The following is a 20,146-nucleotide window of genomic DNA, read 5'->3' as shown; positions in this document are numbered from 1 at the left end:
TGGTTATGCTAAGGCATAGGGAATGGATTGTGTCAACAGACAGTCCCCATTGGTCATGTTAAACCATAAAATGTGTGCATTTGTTAACCTGTGTGTGGGGCTACAATCATGAATATGTCTCCATGCATGTGTGTATGCGCTGTACATACTAGTAAACTGTAAAAAAAAATTATACAAGATATAGATAAAGACCATATTAATAATGGCCTCCTTGGTAATGTAAACACTTAATTGGTTCTTCAGCCTCCGCTGGATACATATTTATAACCCTTACACATGAACACGTGTACCCACATGTTCTCTGCCAAATGACAGAAATAAAAGAACAATGCATGAACAGATAGTATGGCCTCTTACCACAACAGGCTTGGCAGTGCCTCAAAATGTAAAAAAAAAATGTAAAAAGTAAAGGCTTGTATGCCTGCACCTGCGAATGCACACAGTGTTATGATTTTAAGTCAGTGCTTATGCACAGTAACATTTATGCTCCCTCCTGAAAACAGAGACGCTTAAATGTTCAGTTGGAATTAAAGATGTGCAGCTGCACTCTCAATGAGACGAATATTCAACAGTGTCCCCCATTAACATATGTATATTAGTTACATACAGATTTATGCATGCTGTTGGTGTTATCATACCTCACATCCAACTCATTCTAAAAAATCCACGCTGTAAAAACATTAGCTGAGAACATTTAATTATATTTTACTGTTAAATCATTCAAGTGACCATTAGTAAACATGGAGATGTAAAAAGCCGCTGATGCGTGTAGAAGAGCAGCGGTAGAGGAAAAAAATGTAAGCTCAGCTGAGTTGATGGAGAAAATTCCATATTATTTAGATTTAAAACTCCTCATTTAAACACTGATGTGGTTGCAGTTATATGGCTGCTGGATCAGTGGGTTCTTCTTTTATGTTTATTTAACCACTTCCCGTGTTATTGGATATTTAATCAGAAGTATCAAGTGGTTCCTTTGCTGTTTCAGTCAGAGCGATTGGCGATAATGAGTAATTCTGTCAGTCAAATAGTCTAATGAATTTTAAAAGCATAACCTCAATATGCAGTAATACACCACACATCTGTAAAGACCATTAGCTTGTTGACTTGCTAAGTAACTTTGCAGTTAATAAACTAAAGGCTCACTAAAGATCCTGATGTTATTTTTTTACACTTTGTATGCATTTCTTTTCCTAGCATTTGTCAAAGCACCAAACTGGTTGTGCAAACTTCTTCCTTGCTCATGTCACATTGTTAAAACATTACATTTAGACGGAATTCTTCTTCATTACATGTTCTGTCCTTAAGGCCACAGAATGGATCATGATGATGTAGCACATACTTTAAAAGGACAACAACATCTGAGATCATTCACATCAAAAAGGCAGAGAAGTTTAATTTAGATCAACAAGTACAGCAAACACTACTATTTTACCACATGTGCTACAAATATACACGTACTGTTTCAAGTCCAACAGGTTTGTGTTGAAAGTCATGAAAAGCCCCTTTTCCCATGAGACATTGTCAACATTGTCAGCCAGAGCGAAATCAATCTCTTCAACATTTCAGTCAGACTGCTGATTTCCAGGCTGATTCGGAATCCTTTCTTCTTGGTCCCATCTGCATGGAGACAATCATTCAGCCCCATTCTGTTATTCTGAGCTTCCATCCCTCCAGCGTGAAAACAATGCCAGAGTCCTTTCCCCTTCACAAACTACTGCATTGGAACAAGTCAAGTACATAGCAATCAAGTTTCCTTCCAAAGGTCACACATCGTCGTCATCATCGTCATTCTGCCTGAACCTCCTCTCGTGACTCTGTCCTCTCTGGCTCCCTCTTTGAGGAAGACGTCCAACTGGATCCTGACACAGCACATACTGTTTCCAGATTTTCTGGAATGCTGTGCGGAATTTCTTGATACGGAAGGCGTAAACGATGGGGTTGACAGCCGAGTTGCCGTGAGTGAGAATGATGGCAATGTAAATTAGGAACATTGGCTTGTTGCAGGCAGGACAGAAAAGGGTAATGCAGTTGAGGATGTGAAGCGGGAGCCAGCTGACTGCAAACAGGAAAAGAACAAGAGCTAAAGACTTGGCTAATTTTAGCTCCTTCCCAAAGTAACGTCTGGGATCTGTGTGGCTCGCCGTCACCTATACAAAGACAAAAAAATGATTGTCACTATATGAATGTAAAAGTTCAGCATTTCTGATAAACTAGCAACATGTTGATGTTGCTTCGTGTTGTACAGAAGGATCACATAAACGTCCAACACAAAAAGAGCATAAAGCCTCACCTTTTTGTTGAGCTGCTTGTGGATCATGTAGAAAATCTCCACGTAGATTGCAAGCATGAGTAGCAGCGGGGGCAACACCCAGCCAAAGAAGTTGAAGTAGACCATGTAGTCCATGCTGATGACTGTCTCAAACTCACAGGTCACCAGCAGGTCATCGGTGATTAAGGAGTCGTTGTGAAGGAGATGCTGCAGGTTGTTCCAACCCAGCATGGGCGTGAGGCCCACTATGATGGACACCAGCCAACACAGCAATACGGCAGTGCCGGCTCGCCGAGGGGTCACCACTCGCTTGTAGCTATGGCAACAAGGGAGAAGATGATGCATTGAGTAAAAGATTTCTCTGAACAGATAAAGCATGACTTTGTGTGTTCTACTAAAATCAGACTATCTCCGCTTTGCCAGAACAAGAGAGAGGACAGAGATAAATGCTCAGGACCATTTGTTCATATCTGACAAAACTGCTTCACATTTGTTTTCTTTTAGTTGCACTACTTCTAATGTTATATGTTCTTACATTTTATGTGCTACATCAGTGGTGAACAACTCCGGTCCTCGAGGGCACAGTCCTGGAAATGTTGGTGGTTTCTCTGCTGCAACACACCTGACACACATCAGACTTAACTACCAGATTTATGCAGAGACTGACATCAAACTCTGTACTAGTCTGCTAATCACCCATTGATTTGAGTCACTGGTGTTGCAGCAGGGAAACTCCTAACATCTGCGGGACTGTGCCCCTCGAGAACCAGAGCTGCTGTACTAGATCCACACAAAATGATTTGAATTGATGAGCTAATTCCAGGAGAATAAAAATCGTTGACTGGTACTGTATGCATTCATCTCTGTTGCTATAAAATTCAATATAAAATGTGATATTGCCAAGTACATATGTCAGGAATCAAAATGTCACACAATCTTATTTAATGTAGACTTTTTAATAAAGGCCTCAGAGTCTGTAGCGCTATTAAAACAAGGAGCACCACCAAGCAAGCAGCTGAATGAAAACTACGCTCTCCGAGAATGTCAAGGACAAATTTCCGGAGACATGTAGTTTAGGGGGTGGGTTATAAAAAGTAAATCAATTTTTATTGAATACAAAAGAATAACAACACTGGGGTGATTTAAATAAAAAATACTTTGGAAGGGTCCAATCAAACATCCGCCCTAAATTTGACTGAGATTCTGTATTCTTGCTGTACAGCTGTGGAACTATGAAAGAATGAAAGAAACAGAGCAGTTCTGCCTCATGAGGTGGTTGTAAACTCAGTGTTTACATCTGCCAAACTTAAAGCGACATCCCCCAAGAGATTTGCAGCTGCTACTGTATCATTCATTGCAACAATGTCATAAATATATATTTTATGTCATAATATTCACCATGAATAAGCTCATGTTTTCTCTCTTTTTTTATTCCTTCGCTTTTGTTTGTTTAACCACATATACATTTTCACACCAGGTTTTCAGGCAATAAAATTGTAAATACTACACATAAATACCAGAGATGTTCAGAAGACAGTGTGGGCATTTTGGTCCAGATTATTTCCATATTCAGAAAATGTGTTTTGTATCAGGAGGTTTTCTGCTAGAGAACGGGGGTGGGATCAGGGAAACATGTGTCTCTGTTGTACAAAAGGCTCGATGCCATGCAGAAACGTTGAAAATGGCAGATGAGAATGGAAAAAAAAGCATGTAGTTTATGTTTCTACAATCATAAGGAGTGGATAGTCAGCAGAAAAGATGAGGCCGTGCACACCCCCTCTGTAGCATAAAGCCAGTAAATGTGGCCGGTACCTCAGCTGTGTTCATGCATCGTCTCATTGCATATTACACTAAAGGCTGGAGATGTTTTCACACATGTACCAAAGGCCTGCATTGTTCAGGAGAATTTTTCAGAACAGTGGCATGGATGAACACAGATGTCTGAATAAGGGCTACTGAAGTCTGGATTGGGCCCTCATACAACCTGAATAAATATCCCTGGGTTAAGATCATATACACCACATCCCTTTATAGATTTTCTTGTACAATCTATGAAATATCGCTGAGACAGAGAACATGCAAACATAGAAACCAGTCTTCCTGAACATTTACTGCCTGCTGCAAGGGAGCATGTGTATCTGGAGAATCACATCTTCATTTTTTTCTGCCGACATGTATGCAGCTTTCTCCCCCCTCTGCTCTGTGGTGGACATTTACAAATACATGCAGTACTGAGATCAGAACGGCAACATTTAACCATGTGATTGTCCACACATCTCCTAAAAAACATTATTGTTCCTGTGAATGAAATTCTCAGCAGAAGGTCCAGAGTAGACGATGCAGGTATTTGCAGTTTGTCACAAATGACACCAGAGTGGAACAAACTAACATTTCAGGGCTGAACTGTAATAATGGATCACATCTGACAGTCTGTTATGCATAATGCAGAAACAAGCAAGGAAAAAAGATAAAAGTAACAGAATGCTTGAAAACTACAAGACAGATGAACACTTTGATGAAAACTGTTCTCCAATTGCAATTTCTTTTTAAGTTACTAGTTTGAGCTATCAGAAATATTAAGACACTCTCCACTAGATTGACTTCTCATGCAAGAAATATATTTCAATAAATAACCGATTTAAATGCAGAGCAGCATACATCACATACTATTTAAAAGAAATATTCTCTTACCAAAGTTTTCCTGTTGCGATTGTGATTTTTTTTTCTATTAATCTGGTGGCAGTTGAATATTTTCCCAACATGTTGTCATGTTTTTATTACTTCTCCTGTGCTTTTCCTTAATGTTTGACAAGGCAGACTAAGGTCAGACCATGCAGCACATTTGTATCATTTTCAACATGGTACAAACATGAACTGCAGCAGTCTTTTTAGTAACAGTGATGGACGTTAATGATTTGTTCATTTTTCATGTGATCAGAGGAATCTGAGTGAGTAAGGGTTGACAAATTTGTGAATAATAGCATGCAATGATTTTATTATGCCTATTAAACCATTAATGTTATATATCTTATGTATGAAAGAGTGAAAGGGGATTCATGTATCTATTTATGGTGTGAATAGCATCGTAATATAATGTGATGCCAGCCAGGTTAGAGTGACTTCGCCTCGAGTTTGTCAAGGCTTTTTGTCATCTCATAGGTTATCAAGTATAATGTCTACAATTGACCTTTGTGAGTGCAATTAAACATTTGCAAACAGCACGAGTATGTTGCTGCACTTTACAGACAAATGACAATGTAATAGTAGAAGTTAAAACCCAGGTACTAAATGTATATTGTATCTCTGTCCTTTTGTGATGTATTTGTGAATACTGTATAACAATTAGCAAACAAAGCAGACAGCTTATAATAAAAAGCAGCACTTGGAATAAAAAAAAAAAAAACTATTTCTCTCCTTCACAAAGCAGATTTATTCACTATAAATTCTGTTAATGCAGCGAAGCAAAGCAAAAGCACAAACAACAAGCATCAACATAACCAAAAGAAGCCCGCAGTTCAAAATGTTCCACATATCTCTGGTGCTTTCAGTGGCAGCAGAACTGTGTAATGGGTCTGCAGGTGTGTCGAGACTGTAATGCAACAAAGTTAATGTCGGGGGGGGCTTTGAAATTTACATTTACAAGATAAACTCATTGTAAATGTTTTCCAGTGTTTGTTTGTTCAAAGAAAAAAGGTAATAAAGTCCGCCAAACTGGCTTAGAAATGTCTATTAGACAGTAATATCGATTCACACTTGGCGTGATAGTAACATTAGCAACCTGGAGCTGGATATACCAGACCAAGTAGGTCGACTAAACCAGTGGACAGAGGTATGAAGGGATGAGGTTTTTTAACCCTTAAATGCTGCATCAACAGTTTCTGACAGCTTTGGCATCACTCTGTGGTAAAAACTTGGGTCAAAAGCCCATTGTACACAACTTTATTTATTTATTTTTGCCCCCTGGTGGATACACTAATAATATAATAATGCACTAATTTCATTTTGATTTATTAAATGGTAATAAACGTTAAATATATTAAAAAGGTTTTTTTTAAGTTTATTTTTCTACATTTTCTTGAAATAAAATGGAATTCTCTCTTTATTTCTTCTTGGGTGGATGTTTAAAGGGCTAATCCTGGTTTGTAAAGCTTCAAATGTTTCATTCCTTCCTCACAAAGTTACAAAGCTTTGCTGTATTTTGCTGACTTTAACTTCTCTTATTTTGCATGCCGTTACGTAGTTTAGATCTGTGCATAAAATATTCAGAATGTGGTTTATATTTTATCTATGTTTTCCTGTCTCTGTCATATCTTTCCCTGATACAACAAGGTGTCATGCAGAAACAAGGAGAGGTGTTGCTGCCTTACGAGAAGCTGGGATTTGTCAGCAATTTTGTCTTATCTTAACAAATGTCATCAAGCTGTCTCTCCTGCGAAGGCCTGGAAGTTGTTTAGTGGTAATATGATGTGAAAGATACTTGTGGCAAAATGTTTTTCTTCTTCTTCCTTTTTTTTGTATGCAGTCATTTTAAGAAACTCAACCAGATGTGTTCTCACTCATATGTAAGTCGCTTTGGATAAAAGCATCTGCTAAATGACTGTAGAATAGAATAGAATAGAATAGAATAGAATAGAATAGAATAGAATAGAATAGAATAGAATAGAACAGATTAACATGAAGATTAAACATTGCTGGTAATCTGTCTGGCAGATATTGCTCCTCTTTTGTCACAATATCCAACTAGTTTCTCAAAACACAAAACATAAAGAACTTACTGAGAAGTTGCAAAAGCCAAACTTCTTGTTTTCAGTCCTTTTTCTGACTCTCATATTGCCTTTGGTTGCCATTTTTGATATAAGGTGCACATACGAATGAGTTCCACCCGGATCCGCCTTGTGGGCTGTAACTCTTTGCACAGCAGCTACTAAAGCTTTTGGCTTTCTGTCTGCATACAGATCAGCTCTTCATCTGCTAAAATCTGCTTTCTGTATTTGACTCTCAACTCTTACATCTCTCCTCTCCTCTGGGATTTCAATCCTTGTTTCCCATGAGTCCCACCTGCAAATGCGGTCCAGCAACCAGGCCCACCAGGAAGGCATGGGGCCATTTGCAAATCGCTGACCATCCTTATCATTCCAACGTGTCCCCAAACACCTCAGCTATAAAAAGCAATCAGTGCTTAAACGGTGTCTCTCCAGAGTCTCGGGGGAGGTTCAGGGGGAGTGAATCCATTTTTGGCTCCCATTACAACAATGCAGTAAAATACAATTTACTGTAATTTGAACATGTTCAGACAGATGTTTGTGGTAAGCTGATCATTTATGGGGTGAAGATATCATTTCTTCTATTGTCTCGGTAAAAAAACACACAAAATCCTGCTTTTAGGAAAACAAATATTGTATTATTTAAACTAATAGTCAGCATTAACCTCTGAGGCATCCGACTAGAAAAACGGCCATGTTTTCCTTTGTTTTTTAATTTTACACATTTGGACATCCAGTGTTGTATAAACAAAGCTCAAAACGCCTTCAACACCGTGAGACCTGTCTGGAGATCAACTTCCCTCCCACTCCATAACAAGACCCGCATCTTCAACACCAGCGTGAAATCAGTCCTGGAAACATGGAGAGTGACCAAGACCAGCACCCACAAGCTCCAGACCTTCACCAACAGATGCCTCAGGAACATCTTAACCATCAGATGGCCAGAGAAGATCCCAAATGAACAACTGTGGGAGAGAACAAGCCAAACTCAAATAGAGATCGAGATTAGAAAGCGAAAATGGAACTGGATTGGCCACACTCTGCAGAAGCCTGCACACAACATCACCAGGCAGGCCCTTGACTGGAATCCTCAAGGCAAGCGCAAAGTGGGTCGCCCGAAGCAGACTTTGGGGAGAAGCATCGAAGCTGAGATGAAGGCTGCCGGAAAAACGTGGACTGAGCTAAGGAGGACCAGCCAGACCCGAGTGCGATGGAGGAGCTTTGTTGCGGCCCTTTGTTCCACACGGAATCAAGTGGCATTAGAAGAAGAACAAGATATTCTGTTGATTCCCGTAAAATCTCACAACATGTCACTGCTACGAAAAGGCTTGAGATACCATGTAGAACTAATAAATAACAGTCAGATCGACATTTTCATAGAATAAACAAAAGCTTGTGATTAATTCCAGAGGAATGCCACTGTAACCTGCATTAGTATCCTGTCGCTGACAGGCAGCTGTGTGCACAAGTCTGGTGTCCTTTTTTCTGTTGGTTGCCAATTTCAGAAATTATGCAATCGGGGAAGCAGTCACCATGAGCCCATTGACCAATCATGCGTTCTCTGACAGACTCTTCCAGACTGCTTGTCAGATGACAACTCCAAGAGGAAATAAGAGTCCCCAAGTGGGTGGAAGGGGGTCGGGGGCAGTAGCGGCGCAAAATGCTGATAATGCCTCCACCTCAAAATTTGCTTTGTATAATCTTACAACAGAAAACTGTGCAGAAATGTACAAATTATTACAGAAACCAACACACAGACATGACTTTGCTGCACGTTTATACAATTAATGCTCCTTTTCACTTGTGAATTTGCATGATTTTTATCCAGATGGCTGAGTTTCTAAGTTGTAATGGAGATTGTGGCTGAATGGGTGAATGTCAGAGCCAGCTGTCAGTCTTACAAACCACTGATTCATATCTCACTTTAATTTTTCACAGATTACATCAAGCCACATTATTGTGGCATCTGATCATATCCTATAAACTAACTCCAGATGCACGTCATAAATCAGCCAACAGTAAGTTGAAGGTAAAAAAAAAAAATCCTTTCTGGCACTCTCGCGGACATCCTGGTCGGTGTCCTTGGTGGTAAAAAAAAAAGCAGCAGAGCAGACACAAAACACTCCTAAAATGAGACAAGATATTGGAAACTAGTGGAATTCACCTTTAGGCCTACCTCATGGGGATTTTCACTCTTAGATAGCGGTCAATGGCGATGGCCAGCAGCGCGAGGATGGAACTTTGCGTGAGGACCAGCACTGTGCACGCGACCAGCAGACAGCTGTAGAAGTGCGTCTGGAGTCCGATGCTGATGGTGATGGCGAGGGGGATGACCAGAGCCCCGACTGCAATGTCAGCCAAGGCCAGGGAGACGATGAAACAGAAGGTGGTTTCTCTCAGAGAGCGGTTAATACGCACAGCCCAGACCACCATCACGTTCCCAATAACGGAGGACACCGCGATCACCACCTCCATGCCGATGTAGAGAGCCTTGGACGAGGGCAGAGCTGAAGTCATGGTCGCGGACGCTGGATGTGTGCGCGCTCAGCCGGAATACGTCGATGGAGTTCCCTGTTTGAGTTTGTGGGTATCATCTGAGACACCCCGACTTAGGTCTCGCATGTTTGTTTTTTTCATAAGCAGAGGTAGAGTCTTCAGCTGTAGCTCTCAATTATTTTAGGATCTGGTCCAAGACATGAACCCGTCTGCGCGCGCCAGACGCATAACTTCCCCCCCAGTGTCCGACGGACAGTGAGACAGAATGACTCACAAGCAGCTTCCCGAAGAGCAGATTAACAGAGCTGATTTCCCCCCAATGTCAGGCATATGCGTCAAACCAAGAAAAGCAAATAAATAGCATGAAGTCCCAAACGCTGCGTGTCCCTGCATCTGTCAGCCGTTCCACTGGTTCCCCATCCTATCCGGGCATGGTGGACTCCCAGCAAGGACATGTCTTCTTTCTGGAAACTGCTTCTTGTTTAGGAAAAAAAAAATACAGACTAGTTTATGGTGACGGTGAGGCAGAGTTCACATCAACACTCCTTATCTGCTTTTTGCAAAGTGTGACTGAAGTCTCGCCCTCTGTGGGAGTGGACCAGGGGGGAGGAGACTCACACAGCTACTCATCTATATGACAGGTGCGCCTCACTCTCAAATGGCAATGTTAATTATTTAGACCACAGTGGATTCAGAAAAAGCTTCCAAAAAAGAAGTGGCGACTTTGGGGATATTTGTTATCTCAGATAAAATCAGCTAAAGGCTGAAAGTCAGGAGGAAACCTGAAGACATGCAGCACAGCTGGACTCAGACATGTGGTGAGAGGCAAGACTTACCACATGTCTTGCTCTTCATAAGAAATGTATTTCTTAGGAAGGGCTAAGAAATACATTTTATTGTCCCTCTCTGTAACACATACCTTCCTGTAGCTGATAACTGGAGTTGCAAAGAGAGAAGAATTCAACCTCTTTACATTAATATTGTGGATCACCAAGTTGAAATATTTGCAACCGGTTATAAAAAAAAAAAAGTCCATAAAAAAAGAGTAAGTTGGCTGTTTTGGGGTGCAGTATGTGGCGCTTGATGTGGTCTCATGGGACTACTTTTTCTGCTTGCTGTCCCTTCTGGTTTACTGTGGTGCTGGTAGACTGGATTTTCATGACTTGTGTGGCTAGCTCCAGATTGGGAGCTGTACATTCTTCCTGCCTGCAAAAAAAGTCAGAAATATTCTCATTCTCTTCATTCATATATGTTCCTATAATAATTCAGCCGGATTAGAGGAAACATTTGTCCACATTGCCAGGCTGTAGTTTAAGGTTCCTGTTAAACTGGATCATGTTGCTCTGTTGAACAATCTTTATTTCCAGATCCAATATGAAATTCTAGCCAAGCTGAGTTGATGTAATATCTAAATACATTCAGTGGGAACTAAATATGACTGATTTAGAAGTAAGTAAATTCAGAAATGATCAGAGCACTAAATATGACATGGTTCCCCACATTATCTCAAGACTAATGTATAGATTAGCACTGCTGTAGCTTCAAAATAAAATAAGTTTAACCTTCCATAATGTTAGTAGTCGCACAGTGTCCAGTGAGTCACCTGAGATGGCACCAGTGTTCAGTCAGATTTCAGAGCCAGCCAATGCCACCATGGCTGCCCCTCTAGCTCCGCCCCTCCCTGCATCACTGTGGAGAGGATGCACAAACAGAACAGCAGCTGAAGACAGATGATCACGTGCTTTGTACTGGAGAGAAACAATAACACAATACTGGACATCATCGGCTTGCTATCAGTGGGAAACAGCTGTAAGTTCCTGCAAGACAGATCCTCACCAACAAACCCATAAAGATGCAAATGAGAAGCACAGAAGTTGCAGACAAGCACGCGTTTGTACAAGAATCACACACAATGAGTCAAACTGCTTGAGCACTTGTAAAGTGATCTGTATGGAAATGCAGTTTTGCTGTGTGTATTTGCACATGAAGAAGCTTTTTTTTTAAATGTAAATTAATTATCAAGTTTAAGGTAAAAAAAAAAAATGTCTTTAAAATATGTGTTTTGTGCATTTTTGTATTTGTGGACATATTTTGTGAGTGTAATTCTAGATGTGTGTGTGTGTGCATTTAAACACATGTTTGCAATTACTTAAATTTACGCACAAAATACTTCATACACTTATAAACCACACGAGTTTCATACAAATTAGTTAGTCAGTCAGTCAGTCAGTCAGTCAGTTAGTTAGGCTGAGGAGTGTGATTCCCCTGTAATTGGAACACACCCTCCGGTCCCCCTTCTTAAAAAGGGGGACCACCACCCCAGTCTGCCAATCCAGCGGTACTGCCCCCGATGTCCACGTGATGCTGCAGAGGCGTGTCAGCCAGGACAGCCCCATAGCATCCAGAGCCTTAAGGAACTCCGGGCGGATCTCATCCACCCCCGGGGCCTTGCCGCCAAGGAGCTTTTTGACCACCTCAGCGACTTCAGCCCCAGAGATAGGAGAGTCCACCCCTGAGTCCACCAGCTCTGCTCCCTCATGGGAAGACGTGTTGGTAGGATTGAGGAGGTCTTCGAAGTATTCCCTCCACCGACCCACAACGTCCCGAGTTGAGGTCAGCAGCACCCCATCTCCACTGTACACAGTATTGATGGAGCACTGCTTTCCCCCCCCTGAGCCGCCGGATGGTGGACCAGAATCTCCTCGAAGCCGTCCGGAAGTCTTTCTCCATGGCCTCGCCGAACTCCTCCCATGCCCGAGTTTTTGCCTCGGCAACGGTCGAAGCCGCATGCCGCTTAGCCAGTCGGTACCCATCAGCTGCCTCCAGAGTCCCACAGGCCAAGAAGGCCCGATAGGACTCCTTCTTCAGCTTGACGGCATCCCTCACTGCTGGTGTCCACCAACGAGTCCTGGGATTACCGCCACGACAGGCACCAACGACCTAGCAAATCATGTTTTAAATGCAAAATAATTTTCAGTGAATTCTCTCTCTGTCGTCGGCACGGCTTCGAGCTGTTAATGGACAGAAGATGATTAGCAGCAGGGCCTCCTTCTCTCACCTTGAATGCACTGAAGGTCTTTCCCCTGACAATGATGTATGACGCTCTCTGCCCTTAATCATTGGAATTCCTCAAAGACTTCCATCTCGATCACTCACGGCGTCAAACTGACTACACTGAACTCACGCGGTCACTTAGAGTTACTTTTCTATCCAAGCTGTTCAAAACCTTCAAAGGATTATCAATTTGTTTTCTAATTATTTTTGTTTTTTTGTTTCATCAAAAGTCAACTGAACCTTAAATTTAGAAATGAAAAATGTCTGAAGATTCCTTTTATTGTGTTTTGGTTGAAAAGAGAATGTTGATGACAATAAGCGAATAAAATATTCATGTTCTAATGACGTTCTCTAGCAAACCAAAACTCCTTTTTCTGCATTTTTAAGTAGTTCTCCTTTTATTCCATGAAAAGTTTTACAGTGCTGTGACGAAATGCATTTGTCCTGATTCGATTCGATTCAGATTTTTTTTTCAATTCAATTTAGATTGCAATTCTCACAATTCTTCAATATTGCTTCAATATTTTTGTAGATTAGAAACAAAAAAATGGACAAAACTTTTTTTTGCTCGTCATTTTTTTTATTTCAATTAGGAAAAAAACAACACAGTAGCCAGACCATCATTCTGCTGCTTTAATGCCCAAGAATACAAGTAAAACAGCAAAAATGACAAAAAACTTTATACTGTATTATTTTTATTTATTTGAAAAAAAAAAGTCAATTTTGTAACAAAAAGAAATCCATTTTAAAATTGTGAAAGAAAAAAATCCCAATATTCGATTTTTTGATTAGATTTTCCCACATCTAATGTTTTACTAAGAGTGTTTTTTGGTGCAACATGTTCTATCTTTAGTAATACAGATGAATGAATGAATGAATGAATGAAGTGATACCCTTTTTTGTCATTACGATTGAAAAAACACACACAAAGCATAACTAGATAACCTCTAACAGCATAAAGCAGTCAGTGACTGTTTGTGTGTGTGTGTGTGTGTGTGTGTGTGTGTGTGTGTGTGTGTGTGTTTGAATTCAAAAAGACGATGGCTTGAGGGAAGAAACTGTTTCTAAACCCGTTTTTTCTGGTTTCGATGCACTTGTAGATTCCGACAGAGGGCGACGGGTTGAACAACCTGAGCGTGATGCCTCCTTGAAGACATTTTGTGCCCTAATGAGGCAGCAGGACGTGTAAATGCCAATCAAGTGAGGAGGAGAGCAGCCAGTAAGCTTCTCTTCAGCTTTACCCTCTGAAGCCTCCTCTTGTCTGCCTTTACAACAGCTGCTGCACCAGACTGTATATATTCAGGCTCTCAATGGATGAGTGATAGAAGGTCAGCAGCAGATTAATGCGAAAGACGTTCTTCCTCTGTACCCTCAGCAAGTGTAGCTGCTGCTGAGACATCTTCATGTGCACATCTTGAAAATGATGAATCTCATGCAGGTTTGCTTTTGCAGATTTTATATGAGGATTGTTCTGCATGGTTGACACCAACCATCACTGGTATGTGTGTGGCTCCTGGTCGGCACACTGCTGACTCTGGTCACAGGGGCATCTTTTTGAGATGGCTCATACTTTCCTGAAATATTTTCATTGTCTTTAATGATCTCAATAGGTTCTGAACTCTCCATTAGCTCCTCAGCCAGATTCCTGTGCCTCCCTGTCTTTATCTATGTCTATATCTGTTTCTGTCTCAATCTCCTCATCTGTGCCTCCTGCATTTTCTTTCTTTCTTGGTTATCACCACGTTGGAAGTCACCCACTTCTGTCTCACCTGAATCACATTCAGCTGGATTGCAGAGACTTTTTTCTGTTTACATGTTTGCACAGGCCCTGAGATGGACTGGTGAGCTGTACCTGCTGCCTTTTGCCCAAAGACTGCTGGGATGGGCTCCAGCTTCCCCGTGACCCTCCTTCGGACGAAGTGGTTAGGATAATGAATGAATGAATGAATGTTTGCACAGACTTTTTAGTTCACCAGCCTCACCATAAAACTGTACCTGCTATTTTGCTTCTTTCATTTGGCAAACCTAGAGATGTATGGTGTTTGAATTTTGAAAGATTATCAGAACTTTTGTTTCAACGCTTGATGTTTATTCTTTCAACCTCTGAGCTTCCATCATCTTCTTCTTCAGCTTCCCTTACTCTCTCCTCCAGTGCTTCCCCCTGTGTATCCTGCATCTCTACTATCTGTCTCCTGACAACCACGTATTGGTGCGTGACATGAAAAGTGGGACAATTTGGGGCAGAAATCATTCGTTTCGATTATGTGATTATAGAAGAAAAAAATAGATCCACAATTATGATAAAAATCACATTTTTTATGTTGTATTTTTCTTCTTCAAAATAATAATAATAATAATAATAATAATAATAATAATAATAATATGTTTTATTTATCAGAACTTTCAGTAAAAGAATACACTTTAAAAGATTATTGTGAGCTTTGTAAGTTGTGAGGATCTGGAGGATGTGGTGAAAACAGACGACAAATATAAGCATATTTATAATAATATATATAAACACATTTTTCTTTGAATTAGGAAACTGTTTCAAAGATAAGTTGGAGTGTTATTCTTGGTAATAGACCATCTTTGGAAAAGCGCCATGGTTTGTTTGGAGTTGCGCCCATACAGTCTGTGCCAGAGCAGGTGCACTTTCGAGGTGGATATGCTGCTTTATGGAGCCAGTGAATGTGTTGTAGGGTGGGTGTGGAAAAAGTGCAGGGGACATGTCACCTGTCCACCCCCCCCCCCCCCCCCCCCCCCCCCCCCCCCCCACACCACCACCACCACCAAAAACGTCCATGTCCATATCCATGGATCAAAGTATGAAAAGCAGGACTGACATATTCACAAGATAAACACATGTAAATGTACTTTCTTAACCCTTCAGAAGCCAGTGTTTCTATGGCATACTGTAACTGAAAACAAATGAGTTGAACATGAACCAGAGTTTATGATGGCAGGACAATTACTCATCTGATTTCATGTTGAGCGTCACAGATTGGCATCCATATAACTTTCACAATGAACCATGACTTTATTCTTTGTTTTTAGTGTTTATCAAATCTTACCATCCAAATTAGCCAGTTGATGCGTCAAACTGATCCAGCTGTGATGCACATTCTTTTTTTTTAATACCATCCATCTATTTTCTGCAGCTTATTCGTGGTCGGGTCACGGGGGCAGCAGCCTAAGCAAGGAAGCCCAGACTTCCCTATCCCCAGCCACATTTGCCAACTCTACGGGGCGAATCCCAAGGCGTTCACAGGCCAGCCGAGAGATATAATCTCTCCAGCGTGTCCCGGGGGACGAGCCTGGAACACCTCACCAGAGAGGAGTCCAGGAGGCATCCTGATCAGATGCCTGAGCCACCTCAACTGGTTCCTCTCGATGAGCCCCTCCCAGATGACCGAGCTCCTCACCCTATCTCTAAGGGAGAGCCCGGCCACCCTGCGGAGGAAACTCATTTCAGCCGCCTGTATACAAGATCTCGTACTTTCGCTCATGACCATAGGTGAGGGTAGGAACACAGATCGACTGGTAAATCAAGAAGCTTTGCCTTCTGGCTCAGCTCCTTCTTCACCACGACAGACCGGTGCAGAGTCCGCATTACTGCAGAAGCCGGTGATGATATTGATGATGATGTAACCGGAGATACCTCCAGCTATATCATCATCAATTTTTGTAGCTCTCTTTAGACCGATGCTGCTCCCACACATTTTTCAGTGTTGTTTGGCTGTTTCAACCACATCCAGAAACTCTGTTGGACTTCTGCCTCCCTGACCTCAGTTAAAACCTCAGAGTTGTCATCTCCCACGTGTGAAGCTTCGGGTGTGTTATCATTGTAGACATACACTGATTTCAAAATAAAGCATCACTTTGATTTCATTCATTATCCTCAGGAGGCCAGTTTACCCCTCCAGAATCAGAGATGGCTTGTTGACTAAATGAATTTCCTCCGTAATCCACTCTGCATCAACCACTACAAGCACTCCTTACGGTGCCTTTAAAAGCACCATAAGCTGATTTAAAGGCATTATGAGGAATGTGTTTTCCTCATAACTTTGTATAGACCCCCTGCACACACACACTTTCCCCTCTCCCCCTCCTACTAACCTCCACTCACCTCCTCTTGCATTTCTTATATTCAAGATTCACATATCTGCCATCTAGCGGTGGAAAGTGGTGACAGGTTTAAGCGCTCTTTCTGGAGACATGGCTTGGCGCTTAGAGGGTTAATCCCTTGAAGGCAAAGTGTTTTGTCACTAAGTAACAGTAGTACTAAGTTGTAGGTAACACTGTACATACATATTGACTATATACAGGAAGACTATGTATAAATCACGGCACAATGACTGCAGGAGGAGATGGTGAAAATGAGGAGCGTGGAGGTTTGACAACAAGCTCTGTTGTCCATCCAGTGTGTTGTCCAGTGGATGTGAAAGACTCCATGATGGACACCAGTTTGTTCAGAGACCTGCTGTCTCTGACTGCCTCCAGGTTGTGCCAATTATTTCACCAGCCTGGTGAATCTGTTGATTCTGCTGGAATACATGGAGCTGCTGCTGCGTCTGCACCCCCACCACACTGCAGCAGTCGTGCTGGCACACGCCACCACAGACTGGAAGAACATCCACAGCATCTTGCAACATACACTGAAGGTCGGAGTCGCTTGTTTTTGTATTTGAAAGAAAGGTCTGTGAGAAATCAGATTTAAAAAGCATTCATATCTGAATCAGGTTATACCAGTCTTTATCAGTGGTCTTCATTTCTGTTAAATTTTTGTTTAACATTTAGAGTCGACCAGGTCAGAGTGATGGTACAAACGCTGGATATTGTCATGTCTATTCTTTTATCCTAGCATGAAAGCCTAAAGTTGGTAAACCATCCCTGGTGAACTGTTGTATTCTGAATGAACAGATCACGGATGTGTGCGTCGGGGTGTGTAAATGGACGTGCTGCTGCAGACTTACTTCACTCGGTCAATATTCCTCCAGACTTGAAAGATTTCATCCTTGTTGAAACAACTTAATGTTTCTGATGAATGGCTATGGTTTTCACCTGATTCATGGTGCGCTGACCTTCTGCACAAAATGTGAAAAATGCTGTTGCAGAGCTGGACAGGAACAGGAACAATTCTTCATTTGATTACGCTCAACATTGTTTTTTAAGTGCAACACTACCTTCAGCAGGAAACAGGAAGGAACATTTTGATTGATATTTATCTTCTTTCAATTTCAAATGAAACATATTACAATATGCTCTAAACACACACGTCAATAGATCGTGTTGCACATTAAAGCAGCTTGTAAAGAGGAACTAAATCAGTTGTATCACGATACATCTAACTGAGGAAAGAGTTGGTGTCTGTGTTCTGAGTCATTCATTGACCGAGTGAAACTTATAAAATACTGTGATGATATAAACAGTCAGTGTAACTTTTGTCCTGATCAGCAGCTCTGGTTACTGCTAGCAGTTCAGGGTCAAAAATCAACAGAAATACAATTTAGTCTCAAATTACATGTTTTAATCAAGCTATTTTATTCATAATCAGTCAACCAAACTGAAACCTGCAATCCCAGTTAACCACTGAGAGCTGAGGAATATATCATAATTATAACACAAACCCGCTGGTCTAGCAGGGTTATAAATGCAGAAACTGTGAATGTGACATGATTAAAAGGACATTGTGAGACAGTTTTTGTTATTTAATAACCAAAATTAATGTCTAGATTTATATATGTGTAATTATTTGTGTATTATGACCTCCAATAATAATCTGTTAGATTCTTATAAGTGAAAAAGTTTAGATTTGTTTTTATATATACATATATATATATGTATATATATATATATATATATATATATATATATATATATATATATATATATATATATATATATATATATATATATATATATATATATATATATGTGTATGTATATATATATATATATATATATATATATATATATATATATATGTGTATGTATATATATATATATATATATATATATATATATATGTATGTATGTATGTATGTATGTATGTATATATATATATATATATATATATATATATATATATATACATACATATATATATATATATATATATATATATATATATATATATATATATATATATATATACATACATATATATATATATATATAATATATATATATATATATATATATATATATATATATATATATATATATATATATATATATATATATATATATATATATATATATATATATATATATATATATATATATATATATATATATCTGCTGGATTCTCCAGTCACGCTGCCTTTTTCCCTTCCTTGGTAAAAAACAGCTCCTGTGCTGCTGCTGCATAGACTTGCTCCTGCGTTTCTGTAAATTGCTCATCTTCTACTGCAATGTCTCAATCACTCCTGTGCTGCATAGACTTGCTCCTGCGTTTCTGTAAATTGCTCATCTTCTACTGCAATGTCTCAATCACTGTGCACTGGCTTTTATTCTTCTATTTGTCCCTTACTGGGGGCTGTACTTTCAACATGGCAGACTTTCACGATGCTTTATATATATATATATATATATATATATATATATATATATATATATATATATATATATATATATATATATATATATATATATATATATATATATAGCAGCACAGGAGCTGTTTTTTACCAAGGAAGGGAAAAAGGCAGCGTGACTGGAGAATCCAGCAGATTAGCCTTCCTCAGGTGGAAGGAGCTGAAGGAGAAAGATTTTAAAAGCGATTCTCAAGTTGCAGCTTTCTCATTGACAAGTAATCCAAGTGTATCTCCTAAATTAGCCTGAAGCAGAATGATCCATTAGTGTGGAGATGACTTGTTGAAGCATTGACGAGGCTTTTTGATTTACGGCGCTACTGTTGTTGCAGTAGGTGTTTGAAGGGGTGAGGCAATATAAATGCATTATTTGTTTGAATGCGATTCATTATCCTTTTATTAAAAATTTTCAGCTCGTTAAACTTTCTTGAATGATAATTTTTTATTCATTTTAAAACTTGTCTTTCTCCTTTCTGCTTCATTGCATTAGTGAAAATATGTCAAATCAACACTGCACGTGATTTCTGAAAGCCAACTTTTTCCATTTGGAGAAATGAACTCTGTAAGCCTGAACGTGTTCCAGCTTGCAGTGAGCGTCATTGTGTTGAATCTGTGCGGTGGCTGTTGAAGCATGATAATTTAGGGAGAGAACGTGCAGCTCCTCATCAACCCTCTCCAGCTCTAAATGGAGGATATTGTTCAGTTTATGGGTGGGATGAGCCTCGTACTGCGTGCACCTCATTTGCTGACCTCCAAGAAAAACAGCATGTGCTGCAGCTGAGATGTCACAAAATGTAGAACAAAGATCAATATTCCTGCAGCTCAACAGATCTAATCATTTTCTGTTTTCTTAAAAAAAAAAAAAAGAATATTTCTAGTTAGATGTTGACCCTTCTTTGCATTCTCCCCCTGTACAGTGTTTGTGTGGGGTTTCAGGACGGTCCTTTGCACATATAGATGTATTTGTTTAG

At 40.1% G+C, this 20,146-nt stretch overlaps 1 protein-coding gene across 1 annotated transcript; it reads right to left on the bottom strand.

Annotated features, from left to right (window-relative positions):
- Positions 1–1,763: 1,763 nt before the first annotated feature.
- LOC306757425 (adenosine receptor A1-like) lies at positions 1,764–9,614 on the bottom strand (the record flags this gene model as incomplete). Its single annotated transcript, XM_079242474.1, has 3 exons — positions 9,209–9,614; positions 2,291–2,585; positions 1,764–2,147 (listed from the first exon to the last, which is right to left on the bottom strand). The coding sequence occupies exons 1-3, from the start codon at positions 9,547–9,549 to the stop codon at positions 1,764–1,766; spliced, it is 1,020 nt and encodes a 339-aa protein (XP_079098600.1). The 5' UTR covers positions 9,550–9,614.
- Positions 9,615–20,146: the final 10,532 nt, after the last annotated feature.

Source organism: Telmatherina bonti (genome assembly GCF_933228915.1).
Source record: "Telmatherina bonti genome assembly, chromosome: 6".
Classification (NCBI taxonomy): Eukaryota; Metazoa; Chordata; class Actinopteri; order Atheriniformes; family Telmatherinidae; genus Telmatherina; species Telmatherina bonti.
Note: the sequence above shows the minus strand (reverse complement) of the source record. Positions and strands in the feature narration are given on the sequence as shown.